Here is a 16,162-nt window from a genome sequence, read left to right as displayed (position 1 = left end):
TTGTAACTATTTTCCAGGTGATGTCAGGAAATAAATCAGTGGGGGGACACAGTACCTCCATCTGATAAATGATTGGTATACACAAGAGTGTTTCCACCCCAAAAAATCCTTGTTTTTATTGAGGACAAAGCATACACCTAAAATAGCACCCCAAAAATAGTTATCCAAAGTTTGAGGAGGTGTTGAATGATTCAGCAGCAGGATTCTGGTGGCCAGCCTTTCTCCTAGCTGCTGGGGAGTTTGATGCCAGTCTCCTAGCTCGCAGAAAATCCAAACTTCTTCAAAGTATACTTTCTAACTAATCTTTTTGTAGGTAACTTAAAACAAAGCATAACTCAAAGTAACTGCTAAGAGGCTGGGATTTTCCTAGCAAAGAACTGATCATTTCTACTTATCAGGAAAGCATCTTTCAGCAAGAAACTTACAAAACACAGGTACTCAGACCAAGGTCAGTTTTCCACCCCCAACCCGCCATGAATCTGTGCTTGTTAGTGACATGCTTCAGTTGGGTTTTTTTGTCTGCCTAAACCAAAGCCAGATTTTTCCAGATTCTGTGGTGTTCTTGCTTCCAATCTATGGTGACTAAGTGCACAAGATAGCTGTGGGTTATGTCACATAAGTAACAGTCAGCTTGGATTTGTCAAGAACAAATCATCTCAAACTAACCTAATAGCTTTCTTTGACAGGGAAACAAGCCTTATGGATAGCAGTCAGGGGGAAGCTGTAGGTGTGGTCTCTCTTGACTTCAGTAAGGCTTTTGATACTGTCTCACCTGACTTTCTCATAAACAAACTAGGGAAATACAACCCAGGTGAACCTACTATAAGGTGGGTGCATAACTGGTTGGAAAACCATTCCTAGAGAGTAGTTATTAGTGGTTCACAGTCAAGCTGGAAGGACATATTGAGTAGGATCCCACAGGGATCAGGTCTGGATTTGGTTCTGTTCAACATCTTCATCAATGATTTAGATGATGGCATAGAGAGTACACTTATAAGGTTTGCTGACGATATCAAGCTAGGAGTGGTTGTAAGTGCTTTAGAGAATAGGATAAAAATTCACAATGATCTGGACAAACCAGAGAAGTGGTCTGAAGTAAATAGGATAAAATTTAATAAGGACAAATACTAAGTACTCCATTTAGGAAGGAACAATCAATTGCATACATACAAAATGGGAAATGACTGCCTAGGAAGGAGTACAGCAGAAGGGGGTTGGGGGAGGGGGCCGTCATAGTGAATCACAAGATAAATATGAGTGAACAGTGTAACCCTTGCAAAAAAAAAGCAAATATTCTGGGATATATTAACAGGAGTGTTGTAAGCACGACAAAAGAAGTAATTATTCCACTCTACTCCATGCTAACTAGGCTGCAAATGGAGTATTGTGTCCAGTTCTGGGTGCCACATTTCAGGAAAGATATGGACCAATTAGAGAAAGTCCAGAGAGGAGCAATAAAAATGATTAAAGGTCTAAGAAGCATGACCTATGAGGGAAGATTTTAAAAATCCTTTATCAGAGTTGTCTTGGATGCACTAAATTCATAACCTCAGAGAGGAAGCTGCAGAATTTTTGTATCTACTTCACCAGGAGCACTTTTTTCCCTTGTTAGCTTTTGAGTCATTCCGTAAAGCCAAAGTCAGAGCAGCTGGGTTGATTTACAACAGCTGAGGCTCTGGGCCTATTCTGTGTTGACATGAAGGGGCAGCAGGCTCTTCATTTCTACATTCATAAATTAGTCTGCTGTTAGATAGGGATAGGGCAAGGCCATCAGGCCAAATTTCCCCACATTTAAATGGCAAGCAGCAGTGAGGGAGACAGAATACAGTGAAACTTATCTGCACCCTCCCAGTCAGAGCCAACCCATTCACCCCTGCCTGCCCAGAGAAGGTTTGTGGGAGGTACTGCAGTCCAAGGGCCTCAGTAGCCTTCAGTGCCCCAGAAGCAGATGTGGAGAACATGAGTACCACAGAGGGCTGATGAAGGGACCGGGAGGTTTATTTGCATGAGCTCCCCACCGCTTAATGCAGCTCATATCACCCATTGGCCGAGTGTGAGTGGAGCCCTTTCCCTGACCCCTTGGTGCATTGTACAGTAGCTGAGTATGCCCATGATTAGTCAAGGCTGTGTTGAGCCAGAGTATATGATGGTAAAGGGCTACTTTGCTGCCATGCACCCAGGATTCTGTCCTGGGAGCACTTTCAGTTATCTAAGGGCAATGTACTCCATGGCAACCTGGAGCTAAAGTTTCTGACCAGTCCCTGGATTCTCTGCCACTAGGGGTGGTAGGTTGAACATTCCATGTCAGCTTTTTAAATTGGAGGGGTTTATTGCATGTATTTTAATTCTTCCAGTACAATCGCTTCTCTATTAATTTGTATATTACATTTATTTCATGCTGCTTTCACACTTCCAACTTTCAGTACATTGTAGATTGTTGTACTGACAGAATTGCACCATATAAATAGTTTGGGGTGAGGTAGGGTTAAGATGGAGGTTTTAGCAGCATGGGGAGGAGACAGTTAAGGCTTTTGCCACATGAAAGTTAAAGATTATGTGGGGCATGTTAGCTGGAGACTTTTTTTTTTTTTAAATGCTGACAGGGATATTGCCATCTAAAATGTAAGTTTCATAGTTAAGCCATTGAGATGAATAGGTCAGTTAGTAGGCCTCAGAGCTGTGGGTTGAGGGGACAAAGCTGTTCATCAGGCCAGATTGTACCTTGGGTAATGTCACAATGTGGCAGGGACAAATTCTGCCTTCTGTTTATGAACTTCATATGTAATCTGTATCTGTGCATACTACTAAAACAATCCTAGCTGTCTAGGTTCTAGCATGTGTGGTCAGAATTTCTCCATAGTGACTAGTGATTTTTGGCACCCAACTTGAGACACTTTAAAGGGGCCTGATTTTCAGAAAGTGTTAAAACCAACCCTCTATATCAGGCCCTTTACAAAGATGTTTCAAGTTGGGTGCCTAAAATCACTAGTCACTTTTGAAAATCTCGGCCTTCATCTTCCTGTACTCAACTTTAAAGTCAAAAGTAAGAGAAGCCAATTAGATGGCGCATGCTCAGAAAAATACAGATTGTTTCCAAGTCCTTTATTAAAAAGGTCAAAAGTTGTGATTACAATTTACAGACATGATTTAAAAATTATTCACAAAGGGTTACAGGAACAACTAACATACCAGTAAGAGAACTTAACCCAGCAGAGATTGAAGGTGGGACAGTATAGTAATTTACCTGCTTTATTTATTGAAAGAAGAGATCTGAATCTACATTCCCCTTTGCCTCTCAGCTGTAAACATTGGAAATTATATGTTTAGCACCTTAAGTCATGATCCTGCAACACTCATGCACAAGTGTGCACTGATGCACTTTACTTATAACTTGACTGTTCTTTTGCTGTCACATGTGTGAGCATTTGCAGGATCTGGGCCCTTCTTCAGAGATGAATATTTCTGGCTGATATGAAAGTCTGGAGGTTTTAGTACAGTACAGTGATCACACCTCAAAAATGTATTTCTTTTGAAAGATTCTACTGGTTTGAGCAATATTCCTAGTCTTAAAAAATTGAGACTACCACTGGAACTGATAATCTCGATGAACTCAAAGAACATTAGGTGTGACCATTATAATTTGTTAGAGCAGTGTACATGCTCTAAAGATATGTATCAGCAACATCAATAGATGTGCAATTATGCCTTTATGACCACAGATTTATTGCTTTTCAGTATGTTTTGTTATGCTAATGGTTTTCATGGTATCTCTTGGTTTATAAAAAATCACTTCAGAAGCTGGGGAACACAGAAAACCAGTGACATTTTACCAGATTTCACAAAAGAAGAAAGCCAGTCACAGCATATTTTACGACATTAACAGAAGAGGGAGACTCAGTGTGTCTGAGTCTCCCCATATGAAAACACAACTTCAACAGTCAGTAGCCAATGTCCAAACATCCAGAACTTGCACCTCTGCTGTCTACCATGACAAGACGTAGACAAACTGCACAATGGAGCATGTTTTAGGGACAACACAAATATAAATACAGATAAATCATCACTAATATGAAGTTGGATCTGAATCTTACTAATGCAAGGTATTTCATTAAGGGTATTACATCCTGTGATACTGGTTAATGGGTATTATCCACATCTTGTTGGCATCACAGTGTTTACTTTATCAAGGTGCCTGCAGAAATTCCCTACCGCAAGGATGAAGAATACTGCAGATGCCATTGTAAGTTTAAGTACTGTGAGCAGCAAGTGTCAAGGTTTAATGGCACCCACTGTATGTATAATTTAGCATGTTATTTCTACCACGTGGGACAAAACAACTGTATAGTATGCCTTTGTTAAGGCTTTGTGCTGGTTTAAAGGTAGATTTTTTTAAAAAAAAGATTGTCCAGCAGTGTCCACTTTGCTCATCTTCAGTGGAACATCTCTTTGTTGATCCACATAAGACTGCGTGTCTCATTGGGTTTGCATTCATACTCGATGCTACCAAAGGCGTTTCCCCATTGGCAATGATTTCGTTTGTGGTAGTCATAGAATTTGACTTGCCAGACTGTCTCAAAAGTGCCGATGTCACTAAACTGCGAAGGACAGGGAACAAAGTTGTTAGTAAGCAGCTCAGATTTTTCCCTCCTCCTCAATGCAACGTGCCCTCCAACTACACTGCACATGTGACACACTGATGTAAGGGTTATTCCCAAAGTAGCAACATCAAAGATCTTTCAAGGTTGCCATAGTATCCTTCATGCAATCTTTAGTGCCTAAGCATAATTAGTAGCACATACAGGGCCTGATTCTCCCCTGCCATGTCCCTCTGCCACTCATTTATACCTGTGCAAGGTGAGTGAAAATGATACCATTCTGACCAGGTACCATTTTATACCCACTTTCTATAGGTGCAAGTGACTGCTGGGGGCAAGGCAGTGGAGAATCAGGCTCATAATGCTTTAAACAAGGATCCTGCAACACTGGGTGAGGTGATGAAAGCAGGTGATTATGCCATATCCCTATTGCGTGAAATATAGATCTTCAACCTCTGAGACATGGTTTTCCAGCGTTGTGCAATATACTGTGCTTGCCATGAGATCTGAGGTTAGTGGGTTCCCTTTGTACTTTGATCTGTACACAGAATTAATGGTAATGAACTTCCTCCTTTTTGCTTTGCCTGCAGTCTCGAGTATATATGTATATATATATATATATATATATATATATATATATATATTATATTTTTTCATTTGCAGTGCCATTCAATCTGTAGATTAATGCACGTTATTACTATGCAAGCGGTTACTGTGCTATTTGTAGACTTCCCTTGTCTTCTATTCCACATTTTTATACCAAACAAGCGTGAGAGAGGCTCCCACTTACATTTTTCTATAATCACTGCTCATTGTAATGTGCTACTGAATCATAATTTAGGGACAAATGACAGAAGCTAGGAGATAGCAAAGTATATTCTAGTGGTTGCTTAGGAGATAGCAAAGTATGAGTGATTGGTTAAGTTGCATTACAATGAGAGGGAATTAAGATTTCAAGTTGTATTGGACTTGGCGTTTGTCTATGAACTAACACTACTTTTAACATGTTATTTAGAAATGAATGGGGCTACAGTAATAATAACTTGGAATTCCAACAGTATGAAATATCTCATGTTCCCCCCATCCCCCTCCCTAACCGATTGCAAGACACCAGTATAATAGCAAAATACACTTGCATGAGAGGAATAAGGATAGATTATCATTTTAATTGCACCTGTGTAAATGTGGGAATTACTCCACTGACTTCAACTGAGGTCCTGCAGATTTGCACCAGCACAAATGACCTTGGATGGTGTCTTTGAAACGTGGGTATGAGGGTTTATACATGCCAGCTCTAGGCTCAACAGCACAGTATATTGGTGTATGTTCTAGTAGACTAACCTCTGAAGTCAGTATTACTGCAATGGAATAAGTATTACTATGTTTTTAGTGTTCCTTTTAAAATATTCCTATTGCTCATTTTAATAATGACTCTTCTCCATGTGTCTGTTTCATTACAATCATACATTCAGGAGCTGACCTTTGATCATCCACATATTGTATTCACCACTGGAAAGTCATCATGTAAATCCCTTTTCAGAATGACTCTTTCAGCCAGCCAGAAGAAGCAGAAACTTCAGCGTCTACACCTGACCGATTATAGCTTATTTCCCAGTTGGGTGGTTATTTTGCTTCTGCCTGCTGTGCAGTTAGTAAACTGCCACTGCCTAACCTAAGGGACACATGCATTACCACGCTCACCTTGTTGCTGCAGAATGGACACCTTTTCAAAAGAACTCAGCCCCCAGCAATGCCCCTTGATAATTAGAATTTAGTCATGACCATAATGGCAGCTACTGGGTCCTGAGTTCTTTTGACAATTGGACTCCAGTTGTGGGTGTCGCCTTAATATCTGCACCATTACAGGAAGTCACAGAAAAAAGTTACTGAGAATCTAAAGTTACCGTAGCAGCTCTCCCACACTCTCCCCAGTGGCTGCATTCATTCTCAAGGAACGGACATGGTTTTAGCTACCCAGCCTGGGAGCCACTTGTAACCCAAAGCAGTAGAGGCGGAGAGTGCTGTGTAAGCACCGTGCTTAGCCCTGGGGAAAAGGCCTGCCTCCTCCTGCTCAAGGAATCCCACTTACCAACCCAGGAATGGCATTGCTAGTGGAGGGAAGTGTCAGCCATCCTCATCTGAGAGGATATGTACTCTGATGGAGGGCCTTGTGCAGTGCACTAAAGGAGTTTGTATGTGTATTCGGGGAAGCAGAGAATCCCTGAGCACAGGCAGCCCCATCTAGGTGGCTGAACAATCTCTACGTGGTTACCCTAAAGTCCCGTCACCCTGCAGCAGAACAACACCAGTTCCACCACCCAGGGACTCTCCAGGACTGCATGGTTAGTAATGGTAGCTAAAGGGAACTTAGAATCAGAAGGGCCTTTCCCTCTCTTGCAAGTATGTGCCATAGTTCTTTATGCAATCACCCATTTATGTGCTTTGGGGCTCAGTAGTTAGTTATTCCCTCAATCCCTCTGAAGTTGGGCACAATGAGGTTTTTTTAATGGCTATTTGTTACGGGGGGGTTGTTGTAAGCTGACCAGCCCCCTATCTATATTGCATTATGTAGCGCCTTTCTCCTTGGTGTCCGAGCACCGTCTAGACTCTGGTCTCTGCACTCTGAAACCCCCAGTCACCTTCTGGCGGATTTGAGGACTTGCCCTTCCATACAGGCCAGTCCCATGCGTCTTGGAATGCAATGGTGAAGGAACAGAGCTCTATCCCTGGGCATCCAGGAGAGGATACCAGATGCTCTCTTGAAGCCACTTGCTACCATTACCACCTCCTATTAGAACCATTGCTGCCTGAGCACACAGAGTGCTAGGCCTCCAGCATGAGCATCCTCAGCCCCTCCCAGGTGTGTGTTAACAAATGACGTCCCATAGACCCTTCCCATGAGGAGGGCATAAGTAGAGCGCCCTACAGAACAAAACCTTGGCTCCTCAATGTAACAAGGAGGGGGCTTCTGGGGCACTGGGGCCAACAACTCCCCAGGGTTGCTGTCATTGTCCAATGGCGGGTGAAGACCTCAAAATCATTCCCTTAGTTCTCTGGCTTCCAGTTCACTTCCTCATTGCTCTGCCAATGAGAGCTTCCTAATGGACACCGTGCTAAAAATATAGCTGCATGGTAAAATAGCTCACAGGTTTCTAGGTACTAGGCATAATTTGAGTGTTCAAGTACCAGAACAACACCTACATAAATAAATGCCTTCCTAGGATCCTGAAGATGCAGAAATAAGATTGCTGATACAAAGGCCTAACTAAACCGTATTCTATTAAAGCAAATGCAATTTGGGTTGCATTAACAGAGGCATAGCATGCAAGTCATGGGAGGTGATAGTACTACTCTACTCTGCGCTGATGAGGCCTCATGTGGAGTACGGTGTCCAATTTTGGTCACCACTGTATAGAAACGATGTAGAGAAACTGGAAAGGATGCAGAAGCAAGCAACAAAGATGATGAAAAGAATGGAATGCAAGCCATATAAGCAAAGGCTGAAGGAACTGGGTATGTTTCATTTAGAAAAGAGGAGATTAAGGGGGGGATAGGATAGTGGTCTTTAAATACTTGAAAGGCTGCCATTAAAAAGATGGAGAAAAGTTGTTCTCTCTTGCCACAGATGGCAGGACACGAGGCAATGGGTTCAAATTACAGCACTGCAGATTTAGATTAAATCTCAGGAAAAACCTCCAAACAGTAGGACAATGGAACAGACTGCCTAGGGAAATTTTGGAAGCTCCTTCACTGGAGGTTTTCAAAAAGAGGCAGAATAGCCATCTGTCTTGGATGTTTTAGACATAACAAATCCTGCATCTTGGGAGAGGGTTAGACTAGATGATCTTTGTGGTCCTTTCTAACCCTATGATTCTATGATTCTATGATTCTATGCCAGCTACCAACAATTAACAACAAGAGTTTAAGAAGTCACTTAACTGAAATTTGGTATATTGTGCTCAAGAAATAACTTCTTGTTACCTGGTCTGAAAACGGTTATCTTGGCAGATAAACTATTAGGAATTTTCTGGCTTTTACCCATTCAAATGCTATTTTAAGACTAGTTTGTGACTTGAGGCTCAGTACTGCGCTCTTTATTCAGGCAAAACTGACTGCTTTCAATGAAAGTTTAGTTTGGAGTAAGAACTCTAGGAATAATCCTTTACAAGGTATCTTCCTTTGCTAGTGTGCATCAGAACATGACTTGTCTGCTGTAGAATTGGAAGAGGAGGATAACTAGTTACACAGGGATAGAAAAGGGTGGGGGTTGGAGGGTGGGAAAGAAATTAAAGCTATATACAAGGAGGCCAATTTCTAAAACCTAGACATTTAAATTGGGCTCTATATACTGCTTAAGCAGGCAAAGGGACACAAACTAGTTTTCAGATTGGACTGTCTAAAGTTAAGTGCCTAAATCTCTTAAAGATCTACATACCTTTAAGCAACTAAATGCTGATTTAAACTCCTAATTCCATGTTTAGATACCTGTATTGAATACTTAGGCTACATCTACACTACCCGCCGATTGGCGGGTAGTGATCGATCTATCGGGGATCAATTTATCGCATCTAGTGTAGACGCAATAAATCAATCCCTGATCGCTCTGCTGTCGACTCCAGAACTCCACCACGGTGAGAGGCAGAAGCTGAGTCAACGGGGGAGTGGCAGCCGTCGATCCCGCGCTGCGAGGACGCGGAGTGAGTGATTCTAAGTCGATCTAAGATATGCAACTTCAGCTACGAGAACAGCGTAGCTGAAGTCGACGTATCTTAGATCGATCCCCCCCCCCCCCCCCAGTGTAGACTAGGCCTTAGAAGCCTAGATACAGATTTAAGTACCCATATTTGAAAGACTGAGCTCTTAAGACTAAATCCTGAGAGGTGTTGAATGGCTGCTTACCAATTTCAAGCCCTGTTGACTTCACAGTATCCCAGGATGTGATTCTAAATCTGCTGTTTGGACAAATATTGTTATTGCTTCAGTTCAATACCAAAAATCAGCCTTCAGAAGCCTGGGCCTCCTATGGGTTTATTTTTAAAATACGTCCAAAGGAAAAATAAACTACTGGATTTTCAGACGCGTTGTGCTGTAGGAGTAAAAACTTCATGGCTGGTAGAATGGAGATACTTTATCTGGTGAAGATTGATGCTTTCAAAGCATCATTTTCTGTACATTCTCAGGGGACAGAGCAGAACATGACTGCTAAACCTAGTGATAGAATTTGGAGGACACTGCCTTTGTACCTTGTACAGAAAATAATCTTGCATCTTAATCTTATACCTTTGAAAAGAAAATACATTCTCAGAATTCAGAAATTATGCTGGGCGTTTTCTTTTCATGGGTAAATTCTCATATTAAACAGGCTGTTATATGCTGCCGTGATGAAAATGGTACAAAAGCACTTAAGGGCTAATGAAATTACCCAGGAAAAAAAAGTGTATCTGCTATTACCTCTCATTATAAGGAGGTACCTCAACTTAGGATATAGATCTCCGATGTTAAGTTACACGTGTTGTATTTAGAGTGGTGGCACGATTCTTAAATTACTCAATCTTTTTAGTATCTCGCACTAGTAAATAAAAAAAAGTACCTGAAGTCTTAAAAATTTAAATAGAAATCTAGTTAATTTAGTACAGAGCTCTGATAAGTGATTTCCTTGAGTGGGTACCTATATACCACAAATGGAAAGATTTTACTCTTTAGATGACTCCATATGTCAAATGAGCATGTCTATATATAAATATAAATTCCTCTAAACAGAATCACAAATCAATATTTAAAACCACCTTGAAAACATTTCAATCATTCCTGACATGAATTGATGGGAGGGGAACCCCTGCGGATAGGGTTTGCCATAGTAATGAAAAGTGCAACAGGAAATGTAGCCTGAGAACACGTCAGGATAGCAAGAGCAGAGCTGCAGCTAGAAGTACAGAGAAGAGCAGAAATTTAACACCCTGGGCCAGGTCCTCAACTGGTGTCCATGGAGCTATGGCAATTTATTTCTGCTAAGGAGCTGGCCCCCCATCTTTATAGAGGTAGACAGTGAACACTGAGAAGACTCCACCACCCAAACATCTAGAAACCATATGGAACTTTTTCTAAAGAGAACTGTGGAAATCTACAGCTTCTCTGATCTTCCTACTTTAAACTGACAATATACCTGCTCCCATCTTAATTATTTCACATTTAATTAACTCTTAGGTGGTTGCATCCACCTGAGCAAGTAGTTGGAAAGCTTACATTCCTTTGCAATTTTCCTTTAAAACCAAGGTGAACTCAAAAAAGGTCACGTGAAAGGTTTAATAAGCACTCAGGTTCTTTAGGAGGAAAAGTGTATGGATTTTTATTTACTGCACAAGCACTCCGTTGATTCTGAGTTAGCTCAGGCTTCAGGAAACATCTAGTTCAAACTGGGTGTGCGAAGAGGCTTAACAAAATCATTAGCATGCTCACTCCCATACTCATATTAATGGTAGTCGTAACTTGATATCCTTAAGGAATGAAGTTTGGCTTCTGATTTGTAATAGTTTTAGCTTGGTAATAGCTTAATAGTCTATCAACTTTGAAGCGTGCTGCTTTCCCCCAAATGCAGTGTAGAACAGAAGTGTCAGGATGCCTCAGTGGGATTTTTTCCTATGCAAAATAAAATATTACAGCTAGGAAGCAGTGTTGTTGGAGACCTATTTGTTGAATTCTGCTTTGCTGCTCACAGCACACAAACACTTTGTAGCCAGAGAACGGAGTGCTTTGAAAGATTCAGAAGTGGTCTAGTCAGACGATTCCAAAGCCATGTATATGGTCTCCTGCCCCAAATTCTTCATCTGGAAATTGTTGGCTAGGTGAAAGGCCCTTTTGGGAATGGTGCCTAGCTCGGGAAGGAAGTTACTGAGCATTGTCAGGTCCCCATAAATGTGTGAATGAGAATATTTAGCCCTTAGGCTGGTCAGACCTCAATGTGTCCCAAAATCTTTAAATGACATCTCCTCATCCCCTGCCCCCAATTTCAGTCTGAGCCAAAAAACGTGAGAGACGAAGCCTGAAATGGAAGTGTCTACCACATTCCATATCCTGCCATTATAACTGTTAATGGTGATTTTTCATTTGTTCTACTGGGACTATAAAATTTTAGTATGTGATCACAACAAACTCTTCTTATATGGTCTTTAGAAGTGTAAGCATTGTTTAACTTCATATGTGCCATAATGGAATCTGGTCATGAAGCAATTACAACATGCATAATAGCATCCCTTCCCCTAGTCTTTTTATGTCCCTGCGTCTGGATAATATTGGTGGGGCTGGTAACACCACCTATTATAAAGGTTGCCCAACACTTTCCATTATTAGACCCTGTGTTTAATTGCTCACAGCTTTGCCAAACTGTAACCATTGCTTTATAGGAGTAGCAAAATATTTACTCTAGAAGTCTGTATTTTATATACTAGTAGGATATTACCTGAAATATAAAGCCTCTCAAGGAATACATTATTTTGACTCAATTTCTTACATCTAGGAGTCCAGTCCCACAGCCCTTAGATATGTAAAATGTAAGGGCAGCAGGATCGGGCCCAGAATACAAAATACAGTCCCCACCCTGCAGTCACATAAGCGCATGCTTAATTTTATATGTTTTTTTTGTAGTTCCATTGGCTGCAGAGGGAGAAATGCCATAAAGTTAAGCCAGTGTGTAAATGCTTTCAGCACTGGCACCTAAGAACCTGAGTGCAGGGCGAGAACTCCATTGACCTGGGTAGGGGCAGGGGCTGGGTCCTCTTGGTGGATGTGGGAATTACTTAGAAAACAAATGAGAGTAGTTGTTATACCAGTGTCCACACGGAACACAGAGGGAAGGTGTGGCATGCTATTTGAAACATGTTTTGTTAAGTCAAGGGGGACTTTGTCTAACTCAGGAGCAGCTCAGCGAATTGAGCAATGCAGGGGGTCAGGTAAGATCATCCCTCTGCAGGACTTCACAGTGAGCCTTGGGGGAGGGATAGGTCAGTGGTTTGAGCATTGGCCTGCTAAACCCAAGGTTGTGAGCTTAATCCTTGAAGGGGCCATTTAGGGATGGGGGCAAAAATTGGGGATTGGTCCTGCTTTGAGCAGGGGGTTGGACAAGGTGACCTCCTGAGGTCCCTTCCAACCCTGATAGTCTATGAATGTCACCGGTGCTGCTGTGGCTAAAGTAATAGCGACTTCAGTGTGGTTCTATTAGGGCCTCTTTCACAGTTTGCAAGGATATTATATGCAACATCTTAAAGTCCCCACTTTAAAATAAACAATGACTGAGATTTAGAGCAATGAATCCTTTCTATGTTTTCCTGTTTACCAGCTGCCAGAATCTCACCCTCCCCAGATCTCATTCAGTTCTTGACTTTATTATCTCCCTTGCCTCTGTATGCACCATAGTGTCCAGCATGTGCTGGCCATGCTCAGAGGGATGGTACCTGTATGTTGACCTGTAAAGGCTGTCTTTGCCCACTTTTGGTGTGAGGCACTCCTTCTGTATCGTAGATTCCTGTGTAACAGACGACCTGGGGATCTCTTGATTTCTCTTCCAGGGGGATGTTCACTCCTCCTATACCCATAGTCCTGAAATAGAGAGGCCTGAAGCAGTTTGAGACAGCCCTTGTCCCCAAAACAAGTACTAACACAAACCCTGGACACTTGGCCCTTATCACCCAAGCTGATGAAATCGACATGAAGGTGGAGTGCCCAGACACTGCAGGGACACAGTATGGGAGGAGTGGGGTCACTCATGGGTTTTTGCACAGAGGAAAGCACAGAAACGCTTGTACCCTGCCTTCTCCGCAGAGGCCTGTTTTGTGGCATTCTTAATAATAATAACAAGATTGCGCTGCTGACTCGTTTTGGCTGATGGTTCCTGATTTGGCAGGCTGAGTAGTAACCCGGAGAAGAAACATGGAGTATAATTCAGAGGTGAAGGTTTCATTTATTGCAGCTGGGCATTAGCTATTTTAATGGGCTTTTCAGCGTGAGGATCGCTTTTCCTGGAGAGCAGTGCTTGTCCAGCCAGAGGCAGCCCCCAGCACGCTAACACAGCCCTTCTTCCTTTCCACCCCTCCCGCAAGGGCGAGCCAAAGGATCGCAGAGCTGGTAGACCCGCTTCTCCTTCCAGATCAAACACGGGGAAAAACCCAGGAGGGAGAAGCGGTGCAAGCCTGGGACGCTTCTTAATTGGGCTGATCTCGGGGAAGCCGCACCGTGGGGGTGGGGCGGGAATTCTCCTTCCCTATCTAGAGAAGGAAGATGTATCTCGTCGGAAAGAAAACGCACCCCCCCCCCCGCGTTTGCAGCGATCCACTGTAATGACACCCCCACCCCCCGCGTTTGCAGCGATCCACTGTAATGACACCCCCACCCCCCGCGTTTGCAGCGATCCTCTGTAATGACACCCCCACCCCCCGCGTTTGCAGCGATCCTCTGTAATGACAAAGGGAGGATGCGGAGGTAGCAGCCGGGGGGAGAAGAGCCCCACCCAGACACAGGTGCCCTCCAAGTCAAGTGGGGGGGGGGGGGGACAATGGAAATCCTGCGCTGTCAGCCCGCCAGGAAAAAATATTAGCCCTCTAAAAATAGCCAGTGGGCAGGGGAGGGGGCCCGGGAGCAGCGACAGCCCTGCAGTGCGGGGCACTTACGTGGCATGCACGACCCCGGGCTTCAGCACCACCTCCACCGTGTACTTGGCCCCCGTCAGGAACTTGATGGTCCGGTTCTGGTCGAACCGCTGCCCGTCCACCTTGAAATAGACCGGCCCGTCGTTCGGCTGGATTTTCAGGGAGACGCTGATTTTCACCAGCTTGGGGATCTCGCCCATGGCTGCCCGGGGCTGGAGCGAGGACGAGGAGGAAGAGGAGGGGCCGCGTCAGACCCGAGCCAGCCCAGCCCTTCCCAAAAGCAGCTGATGAATATTTCTAATGGGGGTGGGGGAAGCATCTGCTCTGAGCCCCCCCCCCTCGCCTTTCCCTTCTCCCAGCCGGATCCCGGCGCGGCGCAACGGGGCCATTTGCAGCTGGTCACATTTCAGCCCGTTCCCAGGGAATTCAGCCGGCCCTGATTGCACCCGCCGTAATCCACTTTTACTGCGGGAGGGGCCCGGCCGCCCACGCCCGGCAAGCGGCAGCCGGTGCGGCAGGGGGTCGGGAATGGTCCAGAGGGAGAGTGAAACCGGAGCGGAAACAGGAACGTCCCCGCGCAGGGTTTGTTATTCGCCCAAGGCAGAGCGGGCCCACTGCGAAGCGTGCGAGGAGGCGATGCTCTTTGTGTTCCGTCCACACACAGAGTCTGCGGGTGCTCGCTCTCCCGAGTGCTGGAAAGGACTCCAGGGGTGATCCATACCCCATATTAACGGCACCCACGTATCTCCAGCTTCCCCGGAGGGCGGTGATTAGCCCTGGGGAAACAATCTAGCCCGGACACAACAATGCCAGGCGACACACGACAAAGAGAAGGGATGTGTGTGTTAAAGGGACTGGATTAATTCGGATGAGGTCTTTGTACCCTTCAAAAACCCCTGGAGCCCTTTTCAACTGCGGGGAGCTAGCTTAATTGACGATTTCCACTGCTACATCATTAACTGAGTATTAGGTCTGCACTTCCTGGCTAATTCCTACTCTGGGGCAGTCAACTGAGCATTGGCTACCTATGAGTATCTTATTAGGAGGGGAAAGATTCAAAAGTATGAATGCAATGCTTCTGATCTTCCTGCCCCGGCTGAGCCCCTTATAGTTAGATTTCTCAGTCACTTGGATGCTGGGGGATCTAGCTGTGTCCAATCACTAGGTAAAGAGTCCCTCTTAAACCATCTGCAGGCAGAAAAGAGAATTCGAATTCTATAATAAAGCTACTTTGTGGCTTGAGGTGTTTATACACACGTGTGTGTGTTGGGGGGACCGTCTGTACTTTGTGGCTTGAGGTGTTTATACACACGTGTGTGTGTGTTGGGGGGGACCGTCTGTACGAGAGTAAAAAAAGAAAAAGACTCCGTCATGATTTGTGCTTGGCCTAGTCAATAATCTTGGGGATCCCAAATGAGGCCTACAACTAGAGTAAGTGGGTTCTACTTTCCAGACTGTTACTCGGCACCCAGCAAAGCAATGTCTAGCTGTACTTCAGTGCTAGCTGTGGGGCAGTGGCTCTGGAGGAGGAGCTGGGACCTGCTTTCAGCACCATTGCTGCGGACAGTTACCGGCAGCAGGTCTACACCTGGGAAGACTCAGCTGATTTCACACAAATTGTGTCCATGCAGCGATTTAGATGTTTTAACCCCTCTGGCTCTGGGTCCTGAAGTCCTCCTAGTCTTTCCTCCACTAAAACTCTCCCTGAGTGAGAACGGATCAAAGACGTCAAGGTCGGGCCTATGAAACAGTTGTTATTTTGTCTGCTTAGACTCGAAAGGAACCAAAGCGGGACTGCAAGCAAGACACAAGAAGGGTTTATTTGCAGTGTTGGTGTTTGGATAGCTCAGTTTCCTCTCCAGCTGGGTAACGGGTGTAACTTCAGGTGACAGAGCCCGCCCCCTTTTAGAGATGTGACTGCATGTGGAG

At 44.1% G+C, this 16,162-nt stretch overlaps 1 protein-coding gene across 2 annotated transcripts; it reads right to left on the bottom strand.

Annotated features, from left to right (window-relative positions):
* Positions 1 to 3,087: 3,087 nt before the first annotated feature.
* On the bottom strand, positions 3,088 to 14,903 carry CNRIP1 (cannabinoid receptor interacting protein 1). Of its 2 annotated transcripts, none has more exons than XM_084622333.1 (3): positions 14,255 to 14,903; positions 13,043 to 13,202; positions 3,088 to 4,595 (listed from the first exon to the last, which is right to left on the bottom strand). In XM_084622333.1, exons 1-3 carry the CDS (start codon positions 14,431 to 14,433, stop codon positions 4,431 to 4,433), a joined length of 504 nt encoding a protein of 167 aa, XP_084478459.1. In that variant the 5' UTR covers positions 14,434 to 14,903; the 3' UTR covers positions 3,088 to 4,430. The 2 variants fall into 2 exon arrangements, with proteins under 2 accessions (XP_084478459.1, XP_084478460.1); XM_084622334.1 differs by having other exon boundaries at positions 13,043 to 13,187; positions 14,255 to 14,884.
* Positions 14,904 to 16,162: the final 1,259 nt, after the last annotated feature.

Source organism: Lepidochelys olivacea (assembly GCF_965140295.1).
Source record: "Lepidochelys olivacea isolate rLepOli2 genome assembly, chromosome: 3".
In the NCBI taxonomy this organism is placed as follows: domain Eukaryota; kingdom Metazoa; phylum Chordata; order Testudines; family Cheloniidae; genus Lepidochelys; species Lepidochelys olivacea.
This window is presented reverse-complemented; position numbering and strand designations above follow the sequence as displayed.

Excerpts from the sequence above, each read along its gene's own strand:
- CNRIP1 (XM_084622333.1), bottom strand. The coding sequence starts at position 14,433 with ATGGGCGAGATCCCCAAGCTGGTGAAAATCAGCGTCTCCCTGAAAATC. Across the intron at positions 13,203-14,254 it reads CCCGGGGTCGTGCATGCCAC|GCCTCTCTATTTCAGGACTA; the intron begins GTAAGTGCCCCG and ends AAACTGCTTCAG. Across the intron at positions 4,596-13,042 it reads CTTTACAGGTCAACATACAG|TTTAGTGACATCGGCACTTT; the intron begins GTACCATCCCTC and ends TGTCCTTCGCAG.